The sequence below is a fragment of the Pochonia chlamydosporia genome, chromosome 2 (genome assembly GCF_001653235.2).
Source record: "Pochonia chlamydosporia 170 chromosome 2, whole genome shotgun sequence".
Taxonomy (NCBI): domain Eukaryota; kingdom Fungi; phylum Ascomycota; class Sordariomycetes; order Hypocreales; family Clavicipitaceae; genus Pochonia; species Pochonia chlamydosporia.
In genome coordinates this window covers 4,336,891-4,363,721 of record NC_035791.1, presented here as the reverse complement: position 1 = coordinate 4,363,721, position 26,831 = coordinate 4,336,891, and the positions used below count along the sequence as shown (strand labels likewise).

Here is a 26,831-nt window from a genome sequence, read left to right as displayed (position 1 = left end):
TTGTCAGTACCATATGAAGCGGGCGCAGGATTGTCGCACCGACACACGCAACATTGGCTTTATTTATTGGATTTTTCACTTTTTTGCCTTCTTTTTCAGAATCTTTTCAGCGGCCTGAACACCAAATACCCATATAGACTGAAGACTTACGCGAGGGGTGGTTGGACGTCAACCCCTCAAAAGCAGGCGTGAAGCAAACCTATCGAATTAGCAACATTTGTTCCCTTTGTTACATATAATTGTTTGCCATTATTCCACTTCTATTTTTAGCGTCTGGAACGGAGTATTGGGTTGTGTTGTGTGATGGGAGGAGCAGCACAAGTTTGTCCAGCTAGCAACCAATGCACAAAAGGCTGGGCCTCGCAAAGTGGGCAACTTGGGAGATGGGCCCGAAGGAGGTGGAAGATTGGATACAACATCTTCCTAGCTCTTGGAGCTTGCAAGGGACTGGACTTGATTTATTTACATCAGTTAGTGTGCACGCGCCAGCGAACTTATAGAATACTCCCCACCGAACAGCATTAAAGGGCGGTTGAGGTGAAGGATAATATATTTTAATTGAAGGCTATATACATATACATGTTTGACTTGGCAATGATTGTTGTATTTTGTTTGCCAGAAGCTGGGTCGTGTCTGGTTGCAGTTGCAGCTTGTAGCTAGTGAGTAGGTGGTGTATGGTAACGCCAAGTGCAGATGTCGTCGACTGGTGACATGGATACTTTCAAGTTGTGTGAAACAGCGTAGTCATGCATGAACTGTGAAGCGGGCGAAACAAGACATGCAAGGACCGACATTCTGGGGGTGAGTGTGTGCCTAGTCAAGTATCATGAAAGTGAAGCCAATGAATGTGAATGTAGAGGCACAACTGCTGTGTCATTTGGGGTGATTGATTCAAGTCGTGATGACTTACTCATTACTCAAGGGGGCAGTCAGTATAAACAGGTGCCTGATAGGGCGAGGCTAACGAAGTGAGATCAGCTTGTCAATGGCCAACATGAATATTTGAAGTCCTCGCAAAGAGAACGGTGGCGTTGACGTGCCTGGCCTAGATCCCTAGAAGGCTGTTGTGACGACACATGCATGCAGCGATGCAGATAGGCAGACCGAGTGAGCGGAAGATTGACAGCATGGAGCACTCTCTATCCGCATCTGCATCTGCAAGGGGCCAAAGCATGGCGTTTGGAAAGATGTTTGTGGTTATGAATGAATGCTGCCTGCCTGCATCCAATGTGCTGGACTAGTCTGGTCTGTTGGGAAGATGGAAGGGATCTGCGAGTTGTGGTTCTGTGTTGGATGATAATAGTGCTGCCTGGTGACGCGAGCGGTGACCGCCCTGAGGGCTGGTGGTACATTCACTTGCTGTCTTTGATTTTGTGTCAAGTTCTCTTAACATCTTGGTATTAATACTGTACCGTAATCAAATGAATTTGAGTGAACGATGTCTAATTTTGCTTCAGTCATGCCGCGATTATCGTCAACGAACAGACCAGACAATGATCAATTCGTCACGTGCTACTGTCCATATGAAATCTGCGGTTCCTGTGCCTGTTCTCGTCCCTCTCTCCACATTGACGGCTGGAAAAATGGGCACCTTACCAGCCAGACCTTACCTCAAGTCGGAGTTGGAGCTGATGGAAAGCGCCGCCTGGCAGGCAGCAGAATACGACGGGTGAGTTTGGACTAATACGTGTTTACTTGTCCTTTTATCCGATTTGTTCTCTTTTTCTCTCCTCAATTGAATGATTCTGCGGCATCTCGATTTCTTTTAAATTCGACTTTTGCGTCTTGCTGCCTGTTTCGCGAGGCGACCAACTTTTTGCACATTCCACCTGGTTGTTGTTGTCGGCGTATCTACATTTGATCCCATTCAATTGATGGCCGCTGGTAGGGTAAGGAATTGGCATAGTCAAGATTGAATGTCAAGTGGCGCAAACGAGCCATTGTGCCCGTACTTCCATGTATGCGACACTGATTTTTCATTTGGTCCTGTTGAACGCACGGTAGAACCTCTTTTGACACAACGATTCCCTCATTCTTGATGGCTGACGGATTTTATTAGATTAAGCTGAGGCGGCGCATTCACTTCAGCTCCTGCGCCGCACCGAGCTGAGAAAAGCCCACCTTAACTTGACGCCAGACCACAGACAAGCACACTCATTTGACTCGACCTGCCAAGGTGAGCAGTGAGCACTTGGCTGAGTCTGTCATCTTGAATTGACCCCACCACCGAAAGCGAGGCGCAATCGTACTAGACTCATCGCCGTTTTGACCCAACTACATCATCAGGAAGAGGAGGGAGTTTGCCCGGTTTATCCGACTTGTTTCATCGTTGAAGGGGTCTCTTGGTCGACGGCGTGCAGAATCAATCTTTCTGGTCTGCTTGCCGCTTGGCGCAAGATCAAAGTCCCCTTGCGCCGCCGCCGCATAATGATACTTGGGGTGGCATGAGATCAAGCATCAGCATCGTCTGCTTTTACAGGCCGCGAGGAAGCCATCGCCACGCATAAACCCAAAGAAAGTAGGAACTCGTACACCACTTTGAAAACGGGGGGACTGTCGACGCCCCTCTGTCGCTTTCCGATGCAGGCAAATACCTCGCCGGGCAACGCGTCCAACGCCGCCGCCATGAGCCTCAACTTGCCCTTGCGGAATTCACCTGCCAGTAGGCGGAATCAGGACAGTCGGAATTATTTTACTAGTTATACGCCGCCGAGCTCGACTGAGGCGATTAATGGGCCGGTGAGGGAGCAGCGTGAGCCGGTGCCAGTTAGTGACCGGCTGATTGTTGGTGTGGACTTTGGAACAACCTTTTCTGGGTATGTACTGTGTATTGTGTTTTGCTTTTGGAGTATCTCGAGATTTGGGATGAGTGAAATTCTGCGGGAGACGTTGGTCAGGATGGAAACATGGACAGCGGGCTGTTCATCGTCATCTTCAGTACAGAGCTTTGGATATGTCTCATCTCGAAGCTGACAAAACCCCAACTTAGAGTTGCCGCCGTATACACGTCTACCCCTGACGACATCGAAATCATCAAGACATGGCCAGGTGGCAATGGCATCACCTCCGACAAGGTGCCGACAGAAATTGCCTATGACTTTCCTGCCAATTCCCCCCCAGGAGCAGAACCAACATCAAAATGGGGGTTCCAATTCCGCCCCGAGGAATCCCGCCTGAGGTGCATCAAGCTGTTCCTTGATAGGTCCCAAAAGCTACCATTCTACGTCAGCCCCCTGGACACCGCGGCGCAATTAAAACGGTTCAACAAGAATGTCGTTGATGCCGTGAGCGACTATTTAACGCAGATTTACAAGCACACCATGGATACACTGACTCGGCGGTATGGCGAGTCCTTCATGGCGTCCACCAAGGTCGAGTTTGTTCTTACTTGCCCGGCCGTTTGGAGTGATGCCGCCAAAAACACGACCTTGTTGGCTGCAGAGCGGGCTGGCATGGGTAGCCGTTCTGAGATTCAGATGATTAGCGAACCCGAAGCAGCTGCTGTGTATACGTTGAAGGCTATACAACCAAATCACCTCAACATTGGAGATAACTTTATCGTCTGTGATGCAGGTGGTGGTACTGTTGAGTGAGTTTTTGTCCGTAGCAGAGAGCATGGTTTCGGGGTAGCTAACAGTTTTAGTCTGATTGCATACAAAATCATGTCATTGAAGCCTCTACGGGTGGAAGAATCCGCTGTGGGCACCGGTGGTCTCTGTGGAAGCGCGTTTCTCAACTACAGATTTGAAGAACACGTTCGGAATCGACTGGGACAGGCACGATTTGATGAGATGAAGACGAAAAAAGGAAAGAGTTGGCAAATGGGGTTAAAGTACTTTGAAGAGTTTGTGAAGCGCAACTTTAACGAAGACGAGTACCAAGAAATTAACGTTCCGTAAGTTGTCATGGATTCTCACCAATGCATCACACCATTGTACTGACATAATTACAGCTTCCCTGGTTTGCCAGACGATGAAGAAGCTGGTCTCGACTCTGGCTTCTTGGTCATGAGCGCCGAGCAAGTCAAAGACATCTTTGAACCAGTGGTAAAGGAGGTATGTGACCTGGTCCAGGGTCAAGTTGAAGGACTGCGTGCCAAGGGCGGCATCGTGTCTGGAATTGTACTTGTCGGTGGTTTCGGCCAGAGCGATTACCTCTACCGACGACTAAAGGCGCACTTTACGAGCGCCGCACCTCCTCCGTACAGCGAACGACCGACTCACGCTACCGCCAGCGCGACGCAAGAGAATGGCTCGATAGAAGTCATGCAGCCTGTATATGCTTGGACGGCTGTTGTTCGTGGAGCAGTTCTAAGAGGCTTGGAAGGAAACATGGTCATTTCGCGAAAGTCCAGAATGCACTACGGCACATCCTATGCAACGGTATATGATGAGGAGAAGCACTCTGTCAGTGAACGATATTGGTCGCCGCTGTGGGAACGGTGGATGGTCTCGGATCGGATGCAGTGGCACATTGCCAAGGTATGCTGTTTCTGCAATTGACACAAATCTTGAATTTGCAATACTAACGGCGAGATTAGGGCGAGGCTCTGTCACCTTTATCCCCAATTGCATTCCACTATACTCGAAACTTCCGGCCGGGTCAGTCCCTCATTGTGACGGACGACTTGATAGCCTGCGATGCCGATGAGCCTCCAGCCGCTTATACACGAGACTTGATACATGTTTGCACTCTAACGACGGACTTGAATGCCGTGCCGCGGAGTCTTTTTACCCGTTTGACAACGACTAGGGGCGTTGAGTTTGACAATCTCGACTTTACGCTTGAAATGATTGTGGATAGTGCAGGTTTAGGATTCGAGTTGAAGGTTGATGGGGTGCGGTATGGACGGGTGGAAGCTGAATTTCATTAAGGTGGGATGGATGGATTTGGATTGAGGTGCATGGTAGACTGGTAGAACAGCGTATTGGCATGGTGTTTAATGACATTTTACAGATGCACTCTCATTGTATCCTCAATAGTGAACTCGTTGCTGTACTATAATTGGGAAGTGTTGATGGCACTGTTGGATGCAGTTGACAAGATTATGCATGTAAGCCGGATACAGTCTGACAGTTCCACCTGATTGGTGGCAGCGGACAACATCCACAATCCAACTCACCAGACTCTATTTGTCAGGATCCCGAGGACTCTACAACCAACAACAGGCACGTATTGCAGGGATTGCGTGATTTCATGTGTTTTGCCCGGTTGGTTTGTCAATGCTTTCTAAGTATTACGATATGCTTGTGAATACGGCACAATGCAGCTGTCAGCATAAGCGCGCGGTTACTTCCCAAGTTCACCACAAACTTCAAGTAGTTGTGTGATTTGTATATAAAATATCAACCTTTGCTAGATACATTCAACGCATCAACTTACAACCTGCTCATCCCACACCCCACAACTCACGCCAACCAAAATGACCTACAAAAACATCACACTCATCGGCGTAAGCTCCTCCACCACCAATACAAACAAACACTAACACCCCCAGGCGAGCGGGAGCATCGGGTCCATCATCCTCAGCGGCCTCATCCAAGCCTCCGACTTTACCATCAGCGTGGTATCCCGCACAGAGAGCCGGGCCACATTCCCACCTGGAGTCACCGTCCACAAAACAGATTTCTCGGACACACACCTACACAGCATCCTCCAAGGCCAAGATGTTGTGATTTCAGCCCTTGGGGCCACAGGCTTCAACGAGCAGAAGAAACTTGTTGACGCGGCTATCACAGCAGGTGTGAAGCTGTTTATCCCGTCTGAATTCTCGGCAAGTAGCCAGACAGAAGCTGTGTTGGAGCTTCTCCCGCTATTTCGTGAGAAGTACGACCTGATTGCGTATTTGAGGACCAGGGAGGGCAGTATATCGTGGACGGGGATTGCTACGAGCGGGTTATTCGACTGGGTATGTTTATTTCACCGACTCCAAGACTGAGTACTGATCTTACAGGGCTTACGCAATGGGTTCCTGGAATTTGATACCCCAACCCGCACAGCAACCATCTGGGACGACGGAAACAAGTCCTTTACACTTACGAATGAAAAGGCGCTGAGTGATGCAGTCGTCTCGGTTTTGCGAAACCCAGACGTAGTCAAGAATGAGTACATTTACATATACTCCGTGCAGACTACGCAGAATGAGATTCTACGGTCCTTGGAGTCTGCGACCGGCACGGCGTGGACGGTTAAGAGGACTACGACGGAGGAGCAGGTTCGTGAGGGGAGGAGGAGGTTGGCGGAGGGGGATTTTGGGGGTGCGTTTGCGTTGGTGCGTGGTACGGTGTTTGGGGGTCTGGAGGGCTTGAGGTCGGATTATGTGAGGGATTGGGGGGTTGCGAATGGGAGGATTGGGGTTGGGGTTTTGGGTGATGATGTTGATGGGACGGTTGGGAGGGTGGTGGGAGTATGATGGTGTTGAGGTGAGTGGGTGAGGGTGTTGTTATTTGGTGGTGGTGATGCTGTGTGCTTTACAACTTTGATGTCTGGTGGTTTACTTGAGGTTGTTCCGGGGTCTTGTTTGCATGAGTGATTGCAGATGAGGTAGTTTGGGCGAAGTGTGATAATGGGCAGGTGTTAATTGCGCTGGGCTATTTTGTTGACTCATTGATCTTGAATGTTAGCTTAAACTCACGGGAATTTGGCTTCATTGGTCATTTTATAATGTTGCGCCTGCAATCTAAGTTCGGTCCGTACCACGCCATGTGCAGTTTATTAGTTTTCTAGGCTAGCCGTCGCCGAGATGAAAGTGCCAAAGTACTTGGCTCATGAGGATGGAAGCCGTCCGGCACATCTGATAAATATGGTGCGTATTAGTGTGTATTCCAAGGTGACCAATTCATCTACACCTTTTGGGCATCACCAAGAACAAGAAAAAAAAAAAAGAAAAGATAGGTATCCATGCTGATAAAAAAGTATCCATCTCATGCACAATAAATTAAGCCACAGAATGGAGTACATGACGCTCTCCATCTGCATCCATGTCTCCATACATGTATACTCCGTACTTTCACGAACATCGGCCCCACCTCACCACCGCCATCGACTGCATTAATTCCCGTCAATCACAGATTTACGAACCAAAAAAGTTTCCACAGTGGACACTAGATACCATGCCCTCGACTTTATGCGCCTATAAACGGCCAATCTCATATCACTCAAACAACACATCGTCGTCGCCTGCGCTAGTGTTGGTCAGGCTACACTTGTTCAAACACCGTCGCTGCTGTCCTTCCTCTGGGCTGCTCTGGCACACCGAGATCCTTCTCACCGACCATCTTCAACTTCTTCCAGCAGCGCATCGCTCCCATCCATGTAAAATAGGAAACAAGCGACACCATCCATCATCTGCCACACCCTCTCACCACTCATCACACAATGGCAATCCAGAACAGCATAGCAACCCTGGTCGGTTGGGCCACATCCCACGGAGCCACGCTCCATCCCTCCATCGAGGTCTATCAAGATGCCCAAACCGGCCTGTCATTCCGCGTCAAACCATCCGCCAAGTCACCCGTGCAACCCTACGAGCCCATCGTGCAACTTCCCACTTCTCTCACCCTCTCCTACTTTAACGCCGTGTCCGAGCAAGGGACCAGCAGCCCCAACGCCTTCCCCAACGACTTCCTGGCCGGGGCCGCTCCCCATGTAGTCGGGCGCCTGTTCCTCATCAAGGAGTATCTCAAGGGCGACAAGTCCTTCTGGCACCCGTACATCCAGGCCCTCCCGCAACCAGGAGAAGCAAGTAGGGCAGATTGGGCACTGGCGCCGTTTTGGCCCAACGACGAAGCAGAGCTGCTGGAGGGGACGAATGTCGAAGTCGGCATCGACAAGATCAGAAACGATGTGAAGCGGGACTTGAAACAGGCTAGGGAGCTGCTGTGCCTCCACGGAGCCGGAGACGCGGACGCAGAGGCGTTCAACAAGGCGCTCACGACGGAGCTGTACCAGTGGGCGTACTGCATCTTTTCGAGCCGCAGCTTCAGACCGAGCCTGGTGCTGTCAGAGAAGCAGCAGCGCCTGCTCCCCCCGGGCGTGGGCATGGACGACTTCTCCGTCCTGCTGCCGCTGTTTGACATTGGGAACCACGACATGACGACCGAGATCCGCTGGGACCTGGACAACGACCAGCAACACTGTTCGCTAAAGGTCGGCAGGACGCACAAGCCGGGGCAGCAGGTCTTCAACAACTACAGCATGAAGACGAATGCCGAGCTCCTCCTGGGGTATGGCTTCATGCTCCCCGCCACAAAGGAGTTGCACAACGACTACACCCACGTTCGCAAGCGCACCACCACCGCGCCCCAAGCATCAGAGGAGTATCTCATATCCCTGCGGCCCTTGTCCCACCCCAGTTCCATCCTCGGCCGATCGAAGCAGTCCCTCACGCTGGACCCGTCCACCAAGGTCCTGGGATCGTTCAAGCACGTCCAGCCCGAAATGGTCTGGGACATCTTTTGCACGCTCACCACGCCCGAGCAGCGCGGTGTGCTTATCCCCGTGCCGGAGGGGGCCGCGTCGGAAAAGTACCAGCGGGATCGCTTCTTCTCCGGCAGAGTGGATGGCGAGGCGAGGATGTTTCTGCAGCAGACGGTGGCGATTATCCAGCATAAAGTGCTTCAGGAGCTGGAGAGGTTGAGCGAGACGGATGTGGAGGTTGTGGGGGGTGATGAGGGCGATTTGACGCGCAATCAGAGGTTGGCGCTGGATTATAGGGGGAGGTGTAGGAAGGTGCTTGAGGGGGTGTTGGAGTCGATGAGTGGGGATGAGATTTTTGATGATGATTATGAGTAATGGATAGGGTAGATGGTTGGGTAATGATAGATGGGTTTGGGATAGAATTAGAGCGATAAATTCGGTTATGGGATGGGAGGAATGGACACATCTAGATTATATTGGATTGAGTAAGGGGATATAACGTCATGTCATGAATTGGGTATATAGGGGCAGGAAGGATATAGAGTATAGTAGAATGAACGAAACATATGTCACGCCATACATTGTACTTGGACGAGAAACTTTGGACGTCTAATTATATTTGAACAACGTAAATAACATAAGGTCGTCATCTAATATAGTATAAATGTGCCAGTTAAAGTAGACTAAATGCGACTTTGAAGAGCCTTTTCGCCCAACAATTCCCCATAGACCGCATATTCCAACTCATCGTACAGTTTAGCCACCACAGGATCACCATTCGGACGAACATTGACGACAAGAACGCCTGCAATGCCGGTTTTCGGGTCCGCCCACTGCACTTCGTTAGCTCACACTGAAAAAGAGAAACCATTTGAAACCACTTAGAAAAAAAACTCACCCATCGACTATTCAAAATCCCACTCCACGCAATACTGCCCGCCTTTCTCTTCCCCGGCACATCCTCGATATTCACCATGCCCCCTAGTCCGTGGGTAATCTTGGTCCCCTTCTGGAACTCTGGCGCAAACGTATTATGGACCATGGGATGAAACGCAATCATGTTGAAGAACTGGCTCTGCGCCTCATTCAACTGCGACGTACGCATCTCCTTCATCGTCTCCTCGCCGACCAATTTCCCCGTCAGAAAGGCCCTCAAAAACACCGCATAGTCACTAGCCGTTGTGAAGAGCCCACCGCCACCAGACTCAATCTCGTGCTTCTCCGGGGTTGGCCAGTACGCCTCCGAGAGCCCCATGTCCTTTGTCCTCTGCACATTCTGCAGCGTCCTAGACGCCGTGTGTGGAATTCTCTCCGGCCAGAACCCCGTATCACTTAATCCCAGCGGATCAAAGATGTTTTCCTGCATGTACTGCCCGAGTGTTTTACCAGTGATAGCCTCGAGAACCTGGCCCGCCCAGTCGAGGCCAACGCCGTATCCCCAGCTCTCGCCGGGTGCGAAGCGCAACGGCGTAGTGAATTCCAGTCTGGACCACTGGATGCGCGAGACGTGCCGGTTCGGCTGGGTGCGCGACCACTGCAGCAGAACGGGGTCCGAGAACTCGTAGCTGAAGCCGGATGTGTGGGTGAGGAGCTGCCTCATGGTGATGGGGCTGTTGTTGTTTTCCATGACGGGGTTGTCGTTGTCGTCGAATTCACGCAGGATTTGGGCATTTTGCAGCTGCGGGATGAGGTGCCGTGTGTCGGCGTCGAGGTTGAGTTTGCCCTGCTCCACGAGCTGCAGGATGGAGATGGTGGTGGCGAGTTTTGTGAGTGATGCTACCCATGTGAATGTCTTCTCTGTGAAGATGGGTGATTTGGTGTCCAGGTCAAGACGACCATTTGCGCCGCTGTAGATGGTTCCTGGGGGGATTAGCTTTGGAGGAATGTGAGTGAGTTGCAGGTGTCTACCTTGTTTGTCGGTGACTACGAATGCAGCTCCGAGGAGTTTGTTTTTTGTGTCCTCTCCTTGGACGGTGTATCGTCTTAGGATGTCATCGAGCTTGTTCATCCTGGCTACTTTGCAGTGCTCGTCTATTGTGTATTCAGAGGGGGGTGACGATGCGTGAATATGGGTGCGGGGATTGGGTCTGAGTTCCTAAGATGCTGGTGAACAACAACTGAACAGTATATACCTGAAAAAAGTGAGTGTAAATGATGAAAATGCGACATCAACGTGTCCCCCTTCCAATCCACCAAGAATACACGATTGCGCCAAGATTCAAGGAACCGAGCACTGACCAGTTTTGCCTCGGCAAAGGAGTTCCGCCAGTGGAGGTGGGGGCTCAATTATGTCCGGTTGAGACCAGGGGAGCAATATGATAGGTTAATCTTTCTTCCACAAAGGGACGACGCCGCCACTAGATTTAGCTTGGACCTGGAGTTGACTGATCGGTGGAGGAGGTTGCAGCAATCTCACCTCCCCAGAGTTCAACTCAGGTTTATTATTAGATGGGGCATGTGCGTGATGTCAATTATATACAGTCTGTGGTAAATGTATTTGCCCATATCCACGTATACAACAACACATCACAGTACGCGTCACTATACATTGCGATATGTGATACCTTTACGGGTTTAAATACTTCATGTTTGACCCCCACTCTATACAGAGTCAAGTGGTTGTTAGACAGTTGTCCGACGCCCAAGTTCAACATCAACTCGGGAGTGATGCCAGAATAGAAATTCATGATGGTTCAAGCTCTCTCGGCGCCGCTCTGTGCAGGCTTCCGCTTCACAATGGCCTGCAATAATTGGTTGAATTGGCACGGCTTGCATGCGATGACGGCTCCACACATGCACCTGCACACCGGGAGGATACCAAGATGGGATTCTCCCCTCCTCAGCAACCAGATATTCAACTAGACATGTTGTTGATGGAAGATGCAGTTCATCCGAGCGAGATAGCCTTCAGGGCAACATATGAGAGAGGATACAGAACATGGTCTGCACTTTGGGACAGAGCCGTGGCGGATAACACCTCGAACCTCCCACACGAGTGCGTCAACGACGTTTATTTGGCATTGCCCAACCATCCATACTTCCCGGGAAGTCTTACTCTGGACAAGTCTTTCTCAAACACGGTCACCGCAAGCGGTAAAACTACGTGGACAACCACCCAAGGGCTCTGCGATCTCCTGCCATTTCAGGAAGATGTGGTTTTTCAGGTGGCTTCAAACTCCGCAACGACGATTGTCTTCGTTTCCGACTCACATCCGGGAATAGGGGCTGCGGATTATCTTAACACCAAGAGCAACCACGTTCCCGTGCTTACGTTGGCTTGGGCGTATATACTCTCCGCTAGATGGGCAGAACTTATTCCTGGAGCACATGGGCCTACGTATAACAACACGGATCAGCTAAACGGCGGAAGTACATCGAGGGGACCTGAAGGCAACGATGCTCCTATTGTAGTAGATGTAGGGGATGTGGATGGTGATGCTGCTCGGTGGTGGACAGCCGTCCTGTCAACAGGTGCTGGTTGGACCGCCTCAATCAGAAACAATAAAGGTTTCCCTCTCTACGCACCATGGGCCGTCAGAATCCAGCCTCACCCAACTTTCCTCATCTCGGCAAACACCCGGCCTCCCTCACGCACCACCGATTTTCGCCCTGCGTCCTTCAGCACTGCTCTCCACTACCTGTCGGAGTATTGTGCTCTCCATGATGTCGCAGACCAGAGCCAAGCAGCCCTCGCGGCGGCTTTACTTATCCCAGTGGCAAAGCTGGACGGAAGAAGTATCAAACTACCTATCCCGCGACTGCAACCCAAGTCGCCAAATAGGCAGCAGAGAAAACAGGCAACTTCGGCTTGGGGCGGGGAACTCCGTCAACTAGATCGACTCCTCACTCTAAGCTGCAACTCGCGAGCCATGAAAAGCCTCTTGAACAGCGTCTTCTTCGATCCCGACGTGGACTGTAATGTCTGTGGAGCTTGGTTACAAGGCTCATTCGCATTCCTCGACTCCGATAAAGCCAGTGACCCGCACCTGCGCTTGCGGACATTGATAAGCAGAGATCCGGCCTTGGGATTTCTCTGGCTTGGTGCCTTCATCACAGGCGCTGACGCCCGCTGTCTCCGAGAAGCCCGAGCTGGGTGGTGGAAAGTCGATCTTAGCGCCGCTGCTTGGACCGGAACACATGTATCCTTTATTCAAGGATTCGTCGCAAAAGCTGCCTCTGTTCCCCAACAGATTTCGCGGGCTGACGAATGCCGGCTGATGTATCTGTCCCACGAACGAGACCACGCTATTCCACCGCTATTTCCATTTGCTCCGTTCGGCTGTACTGCTTTGGAGGACACGGACCTTGATGTTCGTCGGCACGTTTTGTGCTCGGCATCTCATGGCCTCGTATACGGCGGTTTTACTTGGAACTGCGACAGTGACGGGAGTTTAGATGAGAAAGGGAACGAGGTACTGCCAGCTACTCTTCGTCATAAGGCTGGGGATTCGGCTCAGTGGAACAGCGCTGCTGTTATTTATGATGACGTGGATATGGAGGATGACGTCTCGGAAATGATAACTAGAAATGTTTTTACCTGGCTTCGGGGTTGTGACGGTTTCCCCGTGGCAGAAAGGGAAATCCGAAAGCATGAGTGGATTGAGGATTTGGAATCGGATGATGACAGCCCAATAGAAGGCGACGTTCGGCCTACAGCTGGAGGGAATATTGGTGGGTGGTTATTAGGGTTGTCGGCTAAGAAGGCATATTCATTGTAGCGAGGCGTTAATCAGCGACCGTGAAGCTGGATGCATGAAATGTAAATGTCAAGCTGTTGATCCATTGATGTCACATCCACAGTGAGCAGTTCCCATAAGCAGTGAGGTCTGGGAGTTGGTTGGTCGAGCAAGACTCCACAATAGACCACTCATCCATCTGTTCTCTGGAAGTCACCTCATGAAGGCACATCATGAAATATTTGGACAACCTTCGATGGCCTAACCTAACTCCCCTGATCTCAATTAACCTTGCTTTTTACATTGGGGACCCGTTGTTACATATCTGACATCAAACTCGACAGTTGTCATTGGCTCCCCTCCGAGTCAGCGGCAATGGGCCAAAGTGACGCACTCGAGCAGCATTCACTGCTGAGCCTCATCGCCATCGTAGACAAGTGAGTGTCAATCCAGAATACCACAGATCATTGCATACCTAGGTACTTGCCCCTCTTCATGTCGTTTCCAATAATCTAACCGTGATACAGTGTGCCGCTAGACTTTGAACAAAACTGCAAGCCCTATTACCGCCTTCTGCTGGCTCCAGACACCAGAACCCATGGCTATATCCATCCCAGTACCATCAAGTCCATGCCCTGGCCGGCATCATTCACGATAAACCACGAAACAAGACAAGTCATCTTATGCCCCCCTCCGCCAAATACCTCGCTATCATCTCACGCCAACGCCGCCTTTCAAGATGCCATAGATGCTGCCATAGACGGCAAAGTCTTCCCCTTACTCAACGGCATGCACAGCGAACACTTCCTCCTCATGGGTGCCAGAGAATTTGTCCAAATAGAACGCTTTGCTGCGTCGTTGTTTGGAATCGCCACCCGAGGAGCTCACTTGACGTGCTTCGTTCGAACACCTGCAGGTATCAAGGTCTGGGTAGCAAGACGTAGTCCCAAACTGTTCACATACCCGGGTATGCTGGACAGCACTGTAGCAGGCGGTGTGAAGGCCGACAATTCACCGCTAGATTGCATTCTCGCAGAGGCTACAGAAGAGGCGTCCCTCCCTGAGGACTTGGTTGCCCGACAAGTCCGCAGCGTGGGCGTGCTGACCATGGCGAACCGCAACCGGCGCACCGAACTGCATCACTCGGAAGTTCTGTACGTGTATGATATGGAGTTGACAGAGGATGTGGTTCCGCGCCCTCAGGACGGCGAAGTGGAAGAGTTCATACTGATGGGGTGCGATGAACTAAGAGAGAGGATGTTGAAGGGCGAGTTCAAACCGAATGTGTGTCCCGTCATGATTGACTTCCTGGTGAGGCACGGCGAGATCACCCCAGAAGGAGAAGGGGATTATGTTGAGATATGTAATCGCTTAAGGAGGAAGTTGCCCGTGCCGACTTCATCAGACGAGTGACTGATGGCGGAGCAGTTGTCTGCAGACCGGCGTGACTTAGTGTGGTCAGCCTACATCGCATGTGCCTGGTAAAAGAGCCATAGAGTTGAAACTATAAAAGTATAAATTTCCTCAAAAGGCTTGAGCTGCCCCGACAATCCACAATCTGACCATGAAAAAAAAAACGTAACCTCCTATCCAACCAGGCATTCACCAAGAGCACCCACGACACTCGCTCCTTCCTTCCTTCCTTCCTTGTGTCATCCCATGTAGCTTGCCTGTGACCAATCATTTCAGTCCACGCACTATCCCATCTGCTTCTTCATCTCAGGGCTTCATGCATTGTCTAACCCTGACTGGAGGTACGTACGCACAAATTGCCAGGCTCAAAGTCCCGTGCCCAAGTTCAATGTATCTCACGCTTGGCGGTACAGAGATTTGGGTTTTTGGTGATGTCGGCTCCACCATCTTCCTCCATCGACCCCAGCCGTCTCTTAAGTTTTTACCATGACCTTCCCGCCGTCCGCCACGACCTGTCTTTAGATTTGTCCCCGATGCGCTCAATCCAGTTTACCGTCCTTTTTTCCTTCCTTGTGCTTTACTTACTGAAACAAGTTAGAAAGCTAGTCCTTCATGGTCGAAAGATGTCGCTCCAGACATACGGACTCTCTCATATGTCCGCAGCAGCGTCTTCAAAGCCACATCTGCATCCTCAATAGATATCTATGCTAACAAGTCCTCGCAGGATATTCATTTCTCAAGTTTGTCATGGCCGGACAAACTACGGCCGGTTGAGTATTGTCCTACAGAACGCAGGTCGCACGACCTGACGCTCTACACTAGCAAACCGATGCGTTGCGACTGAATATGCGGTACAAACTTTACTAACACGATTATGGGTAGATTGGCCATCCCTTCACCAACTCTCAACAATTTGATGACCTTTCTTCTTGCACATCAAGTCACAACGATCACGTATGTGTTCAAGATGCGGTATTCATCTATTTACTCAAACATTCCGCGGGAATTAATGTACATGTTCGCCATCCTACAACACAGCAGTGGAGCATCGACGTGCCCACTGCTGCCCTATCCTTTTTATCTGGAACAAATGCCCCCTAGATTAACTCAAGCCGACCTCGTCGACAATACGCCTAGCGCCAACCCCTTAAAGCAGTTACTACCTACCCCTTCGCCCTCAACCAATTATCGCACACCCGAGCGACGTCTGCCGAACGGGAGCCAAGATCGTATTAAACAAGCTCGTCCCGGCTCCATCCTTTGCCATGGGTCCGACATTCAAAAGACGGGGTTGAAAAAAAAAAAAAGGCGACCAGCCAAACTTGTATGATACTACGAGCATCATACAAGTGACAATAATGGATATGACCAAAGGCGGCCCTGTTGCCTTTCGAGACACGCGACTTCTCAATCCTGTGCACAATGGGAAATGCTGCTGAGCAGTGCAGACTCGATATCAACGCCAACGCCGTCCAATAACCTCGTTTTACTCATAATCAATCAATGGCTCTCAATTTGCCCAGAGAGGTTCACTCTTCCTCCGAGTCGGAATCATCGCTGGATTCTGCTCCTGGAGTACGCTGGATTACCTCAGTTTCATCACGAGGCCCTTCACCAGGCTTGTATAGGTCTTGCAGACCCCTCAGTTGCGCAATGCGGGCCTCTTGCTCTTGTGCGCTCATGGGCTTGTTCTTCTTCGACTTCCCTCCTGCTGCCGCCTTTGACGCAGCGGCACCGCCGCCCTTGCCAGAAGACCGGTTGACCTCTTGTGAGACGATGGGCGCTGAGTCTTTGGCAAAGTTCGGGAGCGCTTTTCTACAAAGTTCCCAAAGTTTCAAAAGAGCATCATTGCTTAACTGGTCGATGTCTAACTCAAGTTCGCCATCATTGTTCTCCTGTTCATTTCAGTTCAGTTAGCATCACACTTTAACTTTGGAACCACGCCGCCTTTGGGGTTCGACAAAATGCATGTGGTCTACTTACGTTCTGGCCAGTATCACGCTTGATAATGTCAATCGCCCGGTCAAGATAAGCTCCATCCAAATCATTGATGGCATTGGCAATCTGGTCCTTGTCTGCCGCGGTAAGACTCTTTTTCGTGGCAGCCTTCTTTGAACCTCCAGCCTTCTTTGGCTGACTGGCACCTCCAGTGGACTTTCGACCACCGGAGCCTGCTGCCTTGGGTTTGGCAGACTTGCCAGGGGCTTTCTTCGGCTTCTCACTCTTGGCCTTTGCACGTGCTGTTTTCTCTTCGCGAGCCTTTCCGATCAAAGTCTCCTGGATCATCTGGACAATGTTCTTTTGTATGTCAATCATGCTTTGGTTTGCAGTCAGGAACATGCCGTTAAGCTTCTTAGTCTCTTCATCGAGCTTAGCTCGGAGCTCCTCAATGGCCTTGTTATCGACAATAATCTCTCCCGCATCGTCACCATCCTCCTCCTCCTCCTCCTCCTCTTCTTCGTCGCTGGCGTTGGACGCGGAGGCTGGGGCGTTCGCCTTTGCATACTTGGCCAACCAGGCATCCTTGCCCTTCATCTGCGCTAGATATACATCCTCCAGCTGTTTCGCAATGGCCGAAACTGGGTTTCCCTGCTCGACTGGACCATTGAACTTGAAGCAATTGTCGAAGATCAGTCGAACTGTCTTGTCAAAGTCCTTCAGATTCGAAATTTCACCCGCGGAGAGCATGCGAGAGACTTTACCCAAATCCATGGGTTTCTTGATGACGGAGTAGTAATCGGGAATATTGAGACCTTCGGCATCCACCGGTTCCATGAACCAGGCATTCAGCTCATAGTTCTTCGGAGACATAACCTCAGTAAGGACCTCCTCGGCAAACTGAAGCTCTGGCTTAAGCTTCTTTCGAGATGGCTTGGTTGTATAATCGATGTCCTTTGGCTTTGGTGCACGGACTGTTCGCTTTGGACGATCACCCTCCGTCGCTGTTGAGCTGCGACGATCTGCGGATTGATCCTGCGTCGAGGCAGCAGCAGGTTTGCTTACGGGTGCCTCTGCCGCAGGGCTGGCTGTTGGGCCTGCGGATTGTCGGCGAGCAGCGTCGGCATTGGTTACGGCGCGAGATTCACGAACAGGCTTGGGCTTAGGGATCGCCTTTGGCTTCACAGGCTCTTCAGACGGTATCGGCAGCACTTCTTCCCACACAGCTCTGACAGCTGTGAGAGCCGATGCGGTAATATCGTGGGTTGGACCATTGAAGTACAGCGCGTTGTCGAAAATCAGTCTAAGATCCGAGCGAAAGTCACCATAAGTATTGTGCGGGCCATTCAGATCGCGCAATTTCCTGTCGAGGTCAGCGAGATCCATGGGGCGGTCAACCTTGGCGACATAGTTTTCCCACAAGCTCGGCCATAGCTTCTGTACGGAATCTCGAAAGTGGCCGCCAGCCTTGGTTTTCTTGACACGCCCAATGACCTTCCGCATCTCACGGCGTTGAAAGGGAGAGATTTCTCGCTTGCTTGTTGCTTCATCCTGCCAGTTGGATAATGAGTTCAGAGCGGTCTCAGAAAGACCTGGATCACCGCCAGAGACGACCACTTCAGCCTGAACATCTGTAGGAGCATCGGTTGCGGATGATACAGGGATAGCTTCGTCTTCTGTCGGCTCAGTTCTGGCTCTTTTAGGGGCAGGTTCCTCGTTGGCATCGTCTTCTCTTTCTCGAGCAACCTTGACGTTCGGGGCTTCGGTCATGGGCAAGTCGCTGGTCCCTGCAGCAGGAGAGCTAGCTTTCTCGGTCGTGTCAATGGCCAGCTGGGACATGCTGCTTGGACCGAGATCTACTTCGGAAGTAGGCAGACCAGCGGCATCCTGAGACGTAGGTGCAGGCTCGCCCGTAGCCGGCAACTCTTCGGATTCATCGGCCTTCTCTGCGGGTGCATCAATCATTTCCGTGTCTTGCGCGACCTCACTGGCTGTATCCTTCACCGGTTCCTTCACTTCTTCTTTTATGGGTTCCGTTACAGGTTCCTCTGAGGACCGCTTGACCTCGAAAGGTTCCGTCGCAGGGGGTGGTGAGGAACTCTGCTTGGGTGCCGCGGCATCATTGGATGCTTTTGTGGATTCCTGGTCCTTTTCTTCTGAAGTCGGTGCTGCCTCCTCCGGTTCCCTTGATAAAGCAACATCAGGTTGTTTAGCTGCTGGCGGCGAAGGTTCTTTGGCCTGTTCATCGACTTTGGGAGCGGAGTCCTGTACCGGCTCTGTGGTCATGCCAGTGCTTGGCTTGGCCTCTTCGTTTGGCGGACTATTGCCATTTAGCAGCGGCTTTTCGACGTCTGGCGTTGGTTCTGGCTTTGTGTCTGCCGGCTGTTCGGTGGTCGGTGCTTTTTCCGAAGGTGACACAGCTCTAGGCTCCGGCAGGGATTCTGACGAAGGGACGGTGTCGTCGACATGGCTTCATTGTGGAAATTGTTAGTGACTATAGGCAGCGCATCAAGCGCATTGCGGCATGTCGGGGTTTGCTTACCCATTCAACTCTGACTTTTGCTCATTTTGCTCCTTCTCGGGCACAGCATCGTGCGGCTTTGGATCTAGCACAGGGGCGTCTGGGCCAGACGATTCCATGGTCGTCATTCGTATTGATGTGGCAGGTTTAGCTACTGGGACCAATATCCCTTGTCGCGTAAAAGGAATGTCTGGTAATGGCTCGAGTTCTACGCCAGAGATGACGTATCGACAGAGACGAGCGTGACACACCCGGTGGCAGAGGGTCGCGATATGCCTTGTTGAAGTTGCGCGGGGTTCTGTGATAAGCTTGGGGCGGCGAGAAGCTTCGGTGGCGAGGAGCGCTAGGCTGAAGCTTCAGGCGTACGGGCTGTTGGAAAAGCTTCCACCTAGTCGCGACACGAGGTGCAGGTTGAAAAATGGAAAAGGTTGTTATCGTCAGAGATGCAACGGTATGCTTGATAAATATGCACCTATAGCTGACAGTTGACAGCTGTGGCAGGTGTTAACAGTTGGCCATACGTGCGGCGCAAACAAATGTCAAGTCAAGGTGTGTTTTGAGTGAGGGTCGCGCGGATGTGTTTGCGGCGCGAGTGGTGGGCGCAACGCGATTGGAACAAGCGACGGACGAAAAGCTTCGTCAACAGAGCAATAATTCAAGGGGAAGAAGTCGGCGCGAAGCAAAAAGGGAAATAAAATAGGTCAAAGGTGGCAAACAAGATGCGACACCAATGAATTTCTATTTTATGATGAACAGGAATGGGCAGAAGGCAGCGGTGGTTGGTCGCGCCTGAGCTGCATCTCAGAAGCTGCGCCGTATGCGGGTGCAGGGCGGGTGCAGCGAGTGTATGCTTGTGTGTGTGCGTGTCTGCGTGTGTGGTTTGGTCTGGTAGGTGTCTGGTAGGTGCATGCAGCTTTGCTTTGCTAACCACCAGACTACTCAAGTAGACTTTGGTGCTGGGAGGAAACCAGAGCCAGAGGCTGGGAGCAGGTACAGGCGCGGAACTTGAGTGTTACCTGCGCAGCCTCCTGGAATGGGAGGAGGTTGTACGGGGATGCAACGAATGGAACGTACCTCGTAAGTAGCTTTCCAGGCGTTGCGGGTCGCGGTGGCCGGAGGGGGGCGAAATGGGGGCGTCTGCGAGGAAAAGCGCGTGCACGTCAGTAAGATTTCGCCGGTTGGAGGCGCGAAGGTATTTATGAGAGAGAAAGGCAAAATCGGTCGAAACGTTGACTTGTGACTAACGGGGCGTAGACAAATGGCTGGGGCGGAAAAAATTCGCCTCGAGGGGTGAGCTCCAGCCACTTGAGCCACAATTTGGCCCAGTTGGGTAAAGCGCGTGTCGCTGGTTATTGTGACCCAAATAAAAATCACGAATGCACATAAGTAAATGGTTTCCCTGCTGTGGCATGGACTTTTACACCCGAAAAAGTCCCCCACGTCCAAATTAATCATCGAACATGACATCGAGCGTTTTATTTCCAAAGAGGCCTCGGCAATGAAATACCGGTAAAGAAGTGCTGATCCAATTTGATCAGAATTCTTCCCACTGTCCGACCCCTCGGGGCCACTTGATTTGATCGGATATTGCAAAGTACGGAGTACCGAGGTTGAAGATGAGGATGGAGTTGATCGATCCAAGTCCTCCATCTGGTGAGGGCATGGCCATTTAAATACTTGGACCTCCCCGGAACTCAACACATTCAGACTTTTACAGAAGAGGCATTAAAGCTCGTTCTTTATTACACGCGTGCACGCAAATGCATGATTATCCCAAGTATGGATAATAGCGTAAGCCGAACACGGAGCTTGGAAACAAGTTACTTCATCCAATCAGTTTATTTTCGAGAACATTCAAAGATGGGCGAAAGGTTACTAACTTAACCCAGACGACAAGTGTAAACCTTACAAAGTTAGATGCGGTCGCAACATACAAGCTTGGTGCCCGCTGAGAGCAGAAACATTAGCATGCGATTTGTTGTCAGTGTAGCTTTATATGGTGCCAACATGAATCGTTTATAGATGACCGTTAGCTACCTAATTATGGAACAGAGAGTTACTGTACAAGTCCAATAACAAGTGTCTTCTTTTCCCTCCTTTGTTTGTTTCACCTCTTGAAAGGCAACTCAGCCCGTGACTCTCTCCTTCATTGGCACAGATCGCAGCAACGGTCCAACGCAGATCGCATTAGCAATACAAATGAACGAGCAGACTCTGCATCGATTCACAGATTCCTACAACGTAGATATACGCATTCCCCACCACAGCTCTCTTTACCTCCGATTCCACCAGAACCACTAGAACAATGGTTCTAAAGTCCATGTTCCCACTTGACTTACACGGATGTCATGGAAGATCCATCTAGATGCGCTTCTACAGGGGACATGTCCTACGCGGGGTTATTCTTCTAATGAGGTACGAGCCCTCCCAGTCGTGGCGCATTGACTCGTGGCCTTTTGCCCATTCAACACACTGAAAACGGCCTGGCATGTAGGGTAAGCCATCGCTTCGTAAAATTTTTGGTGGCCGGGTCGTCCATGCCCTGAATGCAGCCAATGACACGACGCACTCGGCGAAGCTCTGTGCATGACCTCATTTTCGACGACTGGGTCCAATTCCAGGCAAGAAACCAATCACAGGGAACTATTTTTTGAAAGTGGCACTCAGTGTGGAGCAGAAAACCCAGTACGAGGCCACCCAATCATGAAGCGTTCGCAAACAGGGGCCATAGGTTGTGATTCCAGCCTCCTGATACTGAGACAGACCCATTGTTTTGCAGCTTGTGAAAGAAAGGAAGAAGGCATGACTGGATGAGTCATCAACCTGACTGGGCATGGAGCGTATCTAATCTTCATGTGACCACTCATGTGACTCATATCTTATCTCGTTGCTTATGTCATGCCTTATCGCACCACACGATACTTTCATTGTGGGGACGCAGTGAGTACCAGCGGCTGGACCAAAAAAAAAAGTTCGCTCGTCGACAGTGGCAGGCCGTGAAATTTTGCAACCAGACCCAGGTGCCTCTGTTGCTGTTGCTGAATATCCATGATCAGCTTCACGCCCACGCAACACGTACGAATCATTGAATTACCTGCTTTCCCACAATTTCTATCTATAAGCAATCCCGCTACTAGGGACCGGTGCATCTGTATGGTTTTGCAGTTGATCTTTTGAGCATATCCTTCATCCTCCCACGACCTCATCTCTCGACACACGCACACAACACACCACATTCGTCATATATCCCGCCTCACTCACACACACCTCTCAAATGCCCATGTCGACGAAGCGAAAAGTGCCAGCCAAGCTGGCTGCGCCGGTTGTAAAATCGGCCGCAAAACTCCCCACAAAGAACACCATTGACGAATCTCGGACATCCGTCGCCGCACCTGACGTCGTCCAAGGCTCGCAGGTTGAAACCATTGAAATCTCCTCTGATTCCGCCAGCGACGAGGAGTTTACCGACGAAGAAGACGCCGCCGCGGTAGAACAGACCAATGGCGATAAACCGCCGCTCAAGGCACCCGTCGTGACCAAATTAAACGGCAAGCCTAAAAATGACGATGCGGAAGCAGAAGAGTCTGACGAGGAAGGAACATCACCATCATTCGGCGAGCTCTTACGAGGAAACGACGCCATCGATGTTCCAGCCCTCCTTCAGCAATCCATGTCAGGAACCGTGACGACACAACCCGCCCGAACGGCCATTGTGCCACCCTCTCACCAATCTCTCACCACTGTCTTGACACAGGCTCTAAAAACGGACGACACCGAACTCCTCGAATCATGCTTGCACACCCCAGATGTCACCACCGTCCGAAATACCATCGAAACAATAGACAGCTCCCTCGCCGGGATTCTCCTCAACAAGCTCGCCGCCCGGTTATATCGCCGGCCCGGCCGCGCCGGAAATCTCATGGCCTGGGTGCAATGGACGCTCATCGCACACGGCGGCGCACTGGCATCACAGCCCAAAGTCGTACACAGTCTGAATAACCTGCAGAAGGTGCTGGCAGAGCGAGCCAAGGGGCTGAACAGTCTCCTCGCGCTCAAGGGTAAACTCGACATGCTGGAACTGCAAATGAGGCTACGGCGCAAGATGCAACGACAAACTGGCCTCGTGGGGCCTGGCGACGACGCTGAGGAGGATGACGATGTTATCTGGGTGGAGGGCGAGACGGACCCCATTAGCAGGAAGGACCTCGCTAATGGCGGTAGGTCAAGACGGGATGATGATGAGGATGATGATGTTCCCATGATTAATGGGATTGGAGATTCGGAAGACGAGGAGGAGGATTCGGATGTGCAGGAGGATGATGATAGTGAAGCGGCGGAGGAGTCGTTGGACGAAGATGAAGTTGATCACGAGGATGTAGATGATTCAGCGGGCGAAGAGGAAGAAAGTGATGCTGAGGCAGCGCCGCCTTCAAAAATGCAGAAAGTAGGCAAGTCGTTTTCAAAGAGGAAATGAAAGTTTAAAAGCAATAGAGGAGGAGCAGGGCAATAGTCAGATCAGATGGGAATGTAATCATAGCCTGGCTGGTTGTTTTTATTTAAGTTGCGGTAGTTGCATGAGGGGGAAAAGGCACAGATGGGAAAAAGCTATTTGGCTTCATGGCGTTGGGTTGTAGATATGGGATGCGCAATATTACATGGATACAGTATTCAAGTGTTTAATGTGAACAACACGCATGACTTCCAATGTGATCATGCACAACTTGTGGGTAAATGCGGTGAAAAAAAGTTTCATTGCTACGCTATCAAACAGCTTGTCCAACAAATTTCCACTGGGCTTTAAATCCTAGAGGACGCCCGCACAATGCAGATATGCTACCTTATCCGAATTTTTGTCCATGAAAAATATCCAACACCGATTTTAAGTCAATCGCTGAGTGTGGCGTCCAAACCACTGTGAGGCAAAATATGTAGAAATGATATAGATATAGCAAGCAGGCGCTGTCTCGCTTGGCCACTTGGTGGTCATGTATCTTGGTCTTGGTCTAGGTAAGAATATTTGGTATATATGTGTCTTGATTCTTTTGTAGTATTCGCTAGTCGTGTGGATGTGCGAGGGTGGTGGTGTTGGGTATGTATTAGTTTTCGGTGGTAATGTACGATGTTAGTGAGGGACGACACAGCAAGACTTAGATAGCCCAGCTGCCGCGGCGTTCTCGCACACCCCACGCTAAAGGATCGAGATTGTCGAGGTCGGGATGTTGTCGGGCCCATTCTGTAATATACGTCCTAAGGGCTTTCCATCTCGGGCATCGGTCATCCTCGGATGTTTCTTGTAGGTTCATCTCGAGCATGTGACCCTTGGCCATTTGCTTCTCGTCCCCCCCGCTGAGCTCCTCTACGGTAACTCTGCTGATCTTTGACAATTCTTCGTCAAAGGAGCGCGCCATGGCCGGATAGCCAAGCGACAAGTAATTGTATACTTGTGTGACAAATTCGTCGTCAAACTCTGAAGCAATCTTCTCGTCGCGTTCGACTTGCGCCTTCTCACGGCGAAGTCGATCGTCAAGACCGTGCAACATGTGCAAGCCCTTGGATTGACCGCTTCGGGGACGTTGATCTACCCGGGCTGAGGTGCAGTTGTTCAAGCTCTCAGACGAGTTGGAGGATGAAAACATCGACTCTGGCTCTTCGCTCATTGATCGGGAGTCGTATCCACCGAGGTCCCGGGGACTGGCCGGCGGATAGGGCGTGACGAGCATGTTTGCCCCGTGCAAGTCTGCCGGGACGACATAGTCATTGTTGGATTCTGACCTGCAGCAATACCCTCTCCAGAGACCACCTTGGCCCGTCACATCTCGGTTTTGTTCTTTGTAAAGGTCGTGGTTTGCAAACGGATGGTCCGTCTCCAACTTGGTCTGTTTCGGAGACGGACATCGCCGAAACTGTAGGTCCTTGCCGAGCATCGGAGGCGACGCGGCTTGCCGCAAAAGATGCAGCTTGGGGTCCTCTGGTTTTAAGCCAAATGCCCCAAATGGCCGGCCGAATCCAATATCGGGACCGCGATCCCCCGGGCGAGGAAGCGGGCTGAATCCGACGTCTCTCTGATCCGGGTAGGGCTGGCCATAGGCAGCATCTCCGTGATAAAATCTGTTGCCGGTCGTAAAACCAGCATCTGATCGTGCAAAAGGTGTCAGGGCATCCCGTAGGTCTTGTAGTTCAGCCATGGAATCTCTTCTGTCATCGGGCGCGATCCTATTGGTCGTAGTCCACAATGGATCGGGAGGTACAGGCAGATCCATCTTGTCCAGATCCGAATCTGTCCGCATCATGGTATCCCCATCATCCATATCCAGCGCCATTTCATCATCCCCCCGCTCATATGCTAACTGTTCAGCATGGTTTTGCATGTGCTTATGCCACCAATTCAGCCCCAAGTTTGAAGATTTTCTCCTAGCCCTAGGTTGGGCACCATTTTCGTGGTTTTGCGGGGTGTTTTCTGCAGAGTTATCGCTGTCCGAGCTCTCTCGAAAGTAGAAATGTGCGACGCCACCCTCACGAGCTCTGCTGTTTGGGAACGCAGCAAGAGCAGCTTCTTCCATCTGCCTTGCCGCCTCCTTGGCTGCAATCTCCAACAAATACTCCTTGACACCTTCATCCTCGGATTCCCGCCTGGTCGACGGTACATACGGAATTGATTCGTCATCTAGCCCCTCTCCATTCTTCCTCCTGGGCTTGGGCTTTGCCGCGTAGATGTGGTTTGTGTACGGGGTAATGTCAGTCTTGTCGGTCGGCCTCGTAGCCGGGCCCGGGTCCCCCACCCTCCTGGTTCTTCTCGACGTCTCAATCAACTGAGGCTTGAAACGACGTCTCTGCCTTGGTTGTGGAATTGGGGGAGAAGCAGATCGAGGAGATGGCTCAGGCGTCAGCTCTGGGTTTGGACCGCCTGCGCGAGCGCCTGGCAAGGTGCCTTTCCGGTTCGATTGAAAAGTCGTCTCTATCGGAACGGGGGCAAAGCGCCTCTTGGGAGGGTTTAGGCTTGCCATGACGAGAAGCTATTCGGAACGCTTGAACGAGAACAACTCGTGGTTGTGATTCTCAGCAAAAATACGAGAGGGGAACACGCAACAAGGCACGCCTCTCGGTGTGGCAAGTTGGCGACCCGGAAGGTTTCGTCGTCAAGGCATACAAAGGACAGAAATAGGACTGCTTTGTTGATGGAAAATAGGAGAGATAAAGCCCGAGTAGATGGAATTACGATGGCACAAGGAGGATATCTTCAACAAACAGGTAATAAATGAGGGGCCAGGGGTCCCGGTGCCCAATACAACTAGCGGGAGTTGTCTGGGTGCGCAATCAGCGACCCAGCCAACTCACGATGGGAATCGAAGACGGGCGACTTGTGAGTCTTCAATACGGTTGTGGGGCAAAAGGATGTTATGGAGGCTGGTGGGGTCGCCAACTGTGTAGAGAAAGCTCAACGCACAGAGTGGAGCCAATATGTCGCACTGTCTCAGCTATTGTTCACTGCCCCCTTATCCAAGGCTGCAACCGGCAAAACCGACCGCTGGCTGTTAATCTAACCGTTAGGAATCTGTCAATTCAGACTGTGCGACTACGGCGAGGTACAGACCCGGGTCAATTCAAATTTTAGGCTCTCGCCTCACTGTTCGTGCCTTCCCTGCATCTCAGCTGGCAATGACTAGACCGGACCAGAAAGTCAATAGTGTCTGGCTTGGTCTGGTATGCCGAATTTCTCGCCCAGTTTTCCGGACCAGACCAGACGATTGCTGACCAGAAAATTCATCAAACGAAACGCGGATCTGATGAGCTGGAGCGCATTTAGCCTTCTTCAATCTGAGGACACAAGATTGGCTTTCAGTCGAAACCCATGGCGAACGCCCAAA

The 26,831-nt window shown here is 51.2% G+C and overlaps 8 protein-coding genes across 8 annotated transcripts; 5 read left to right on the top strand and 3 right to left on the bottom strand.

Moving 5' to 3' along the window:
- Positions 1-2,625: 2,625 nt before the first annotated feature.
- VFPPC_13459 (Hsp70 family protein) lies at positions 2,626-4,873 on the top strand (the record flags this gene model as incomplete). The annotated part of the gene is made up of 5 exons (XM_018291236.1): positions 2,626-2,816; positions 2,990-3,589; positions 3,644-3,895; positions 3,953-4,481; positions 4,541-4,873. The coding sequence occupies 5 exons, from the start codon at positions 2,626-2,628 to the stop codon at positions 4,871-4,873; spliced, it is 1,905 nt and encodes a 634-aa protein (XP_018147561.1).
- A 549-nt stretch (positions 4,874-5,422) lies between these two features.
- Positions 5,423-6,412, top strand: VFPPC_13458 (NmrA-like family protein; the record flags this gene model as incomplete). Its single annotated transcript, XM_018291235.1, has 3 exons — positions 5,423-5,452; positions 5,498-5,908; positions 5,954-6,412. The coding sequence occupies 3 exons, from the start codon at positions 5,423-5,425 to the stop codon at positions 6,410-6,412; spliced, it is 900 nt and encodes a 299-aa protein (XP_018147560.1).
- Positions 6,413-7,377: 965 nt separating this feature from the next.
- VFPPC_03389 (SET domain-containing protein) lies at positions 7,378-8,793 on the top strand (the record flags this gene model as incomplete). Its single annotated transcript, XM_018282897.1, has 1 exon — positions 7,378-8,793. One exon carries the CDS (start codon positions 7,378-7,380, stop codon positions 8,791-8,793), a length of 1,416 nt encoding a protein of 471 aa, XP_018147559.1.
- Positions 8,794-9,101: 308 nt separating this feature from the next.
- On the bottom strand, positions 9,102-10,426 carry VFPPC_03388 (transesterase (LovD); the record flags this gene model as incomplete). The annotated part of the gene is made up of 2 exons (XM_018282896.1): positions 9,102-9,251; positions 9,317-10,426. The coding sequence occupies 2 exons, from the start codon at positions 10,424-10,426 to the stop codon at positions 9,102-9,104; spliced, it is 1,260 nt and encodes a 419-aa protein (XP_018147558.1).
- An 814-nt stretch (positions 10,427-11,240) lies between these two features.
- VFPPC_03387 (immunoglobulin variable region used by the ITC63B heavy chain) lies at positions 11,241-13,136 on the top strand (the record flags this gene model as incomplete). The annotated part of the gene is made up of 1 exon (XM_018282895.1): positions 11,241-13,136. The coding sequence occupies one exon, from the start codon at positions 11,241-11,243 to the stop codon at positions 13,134-13,136; it is 1,896 nt and encodes a 631-aa protein (XP_018147557.1).
- Positions 13,137-16,036: 2,900 nt separating this feature from the next.
- On the bottom strand, positions 16,037-19,085 carry VFPPC_03384 (transcription regulator BDF1; the record flags this gene model as incomplete). Its single annotated transcript, XM_018282893.1, has 3 exons — positions 16,037-16,402; positions 16,491-18,915; positions 18,988-19,085. 3 exons carry the CDS (start codon positions 19,083-19,085, stop codon positions 16,037-16,039), a joined length of 2,889 nt encoding a protein of 962 aa, XP_018147555.1.
- Positions 19,086-22,246: 3,161 nt separating this feature from the next.
- Positions 22,247-23,440, top strand: VFPPC_03383 (small nucleolar ribonucleoprotein complex component (Utp5); the record flags this gene model as incomplete). The annotated part of the gene is made up of 1 exon (XM_018282892.2): positions 22,247-23,440. One exon carries the CDS (start codon positions 22,247-22,249, stop codon positions 23,438-23,440), a length of 1,194 nt encoding a protein of 397 aa, XP_018147553.2.
- Positions 23,441-24,113: 673 nt separating this feature from the next.
- Positions 24,114-25,970, bottom strand: VFPPC_03382 (hypothetical protein; the record flags this gene model as incomplete). The annotated part of the gene is made up of 1 exon (XM_018282891.1): positions 24,114-25,970. One exon carries the CDS (start codon positions 25,968-25,970, stop codon positions 24,114-24,116), a length of 1,857 nt encoding a protein of 618 aa, XP_018147552.1.
- Between the last annotated feature and the right edge of the window lie 861 nt (positions 25,971-26,831).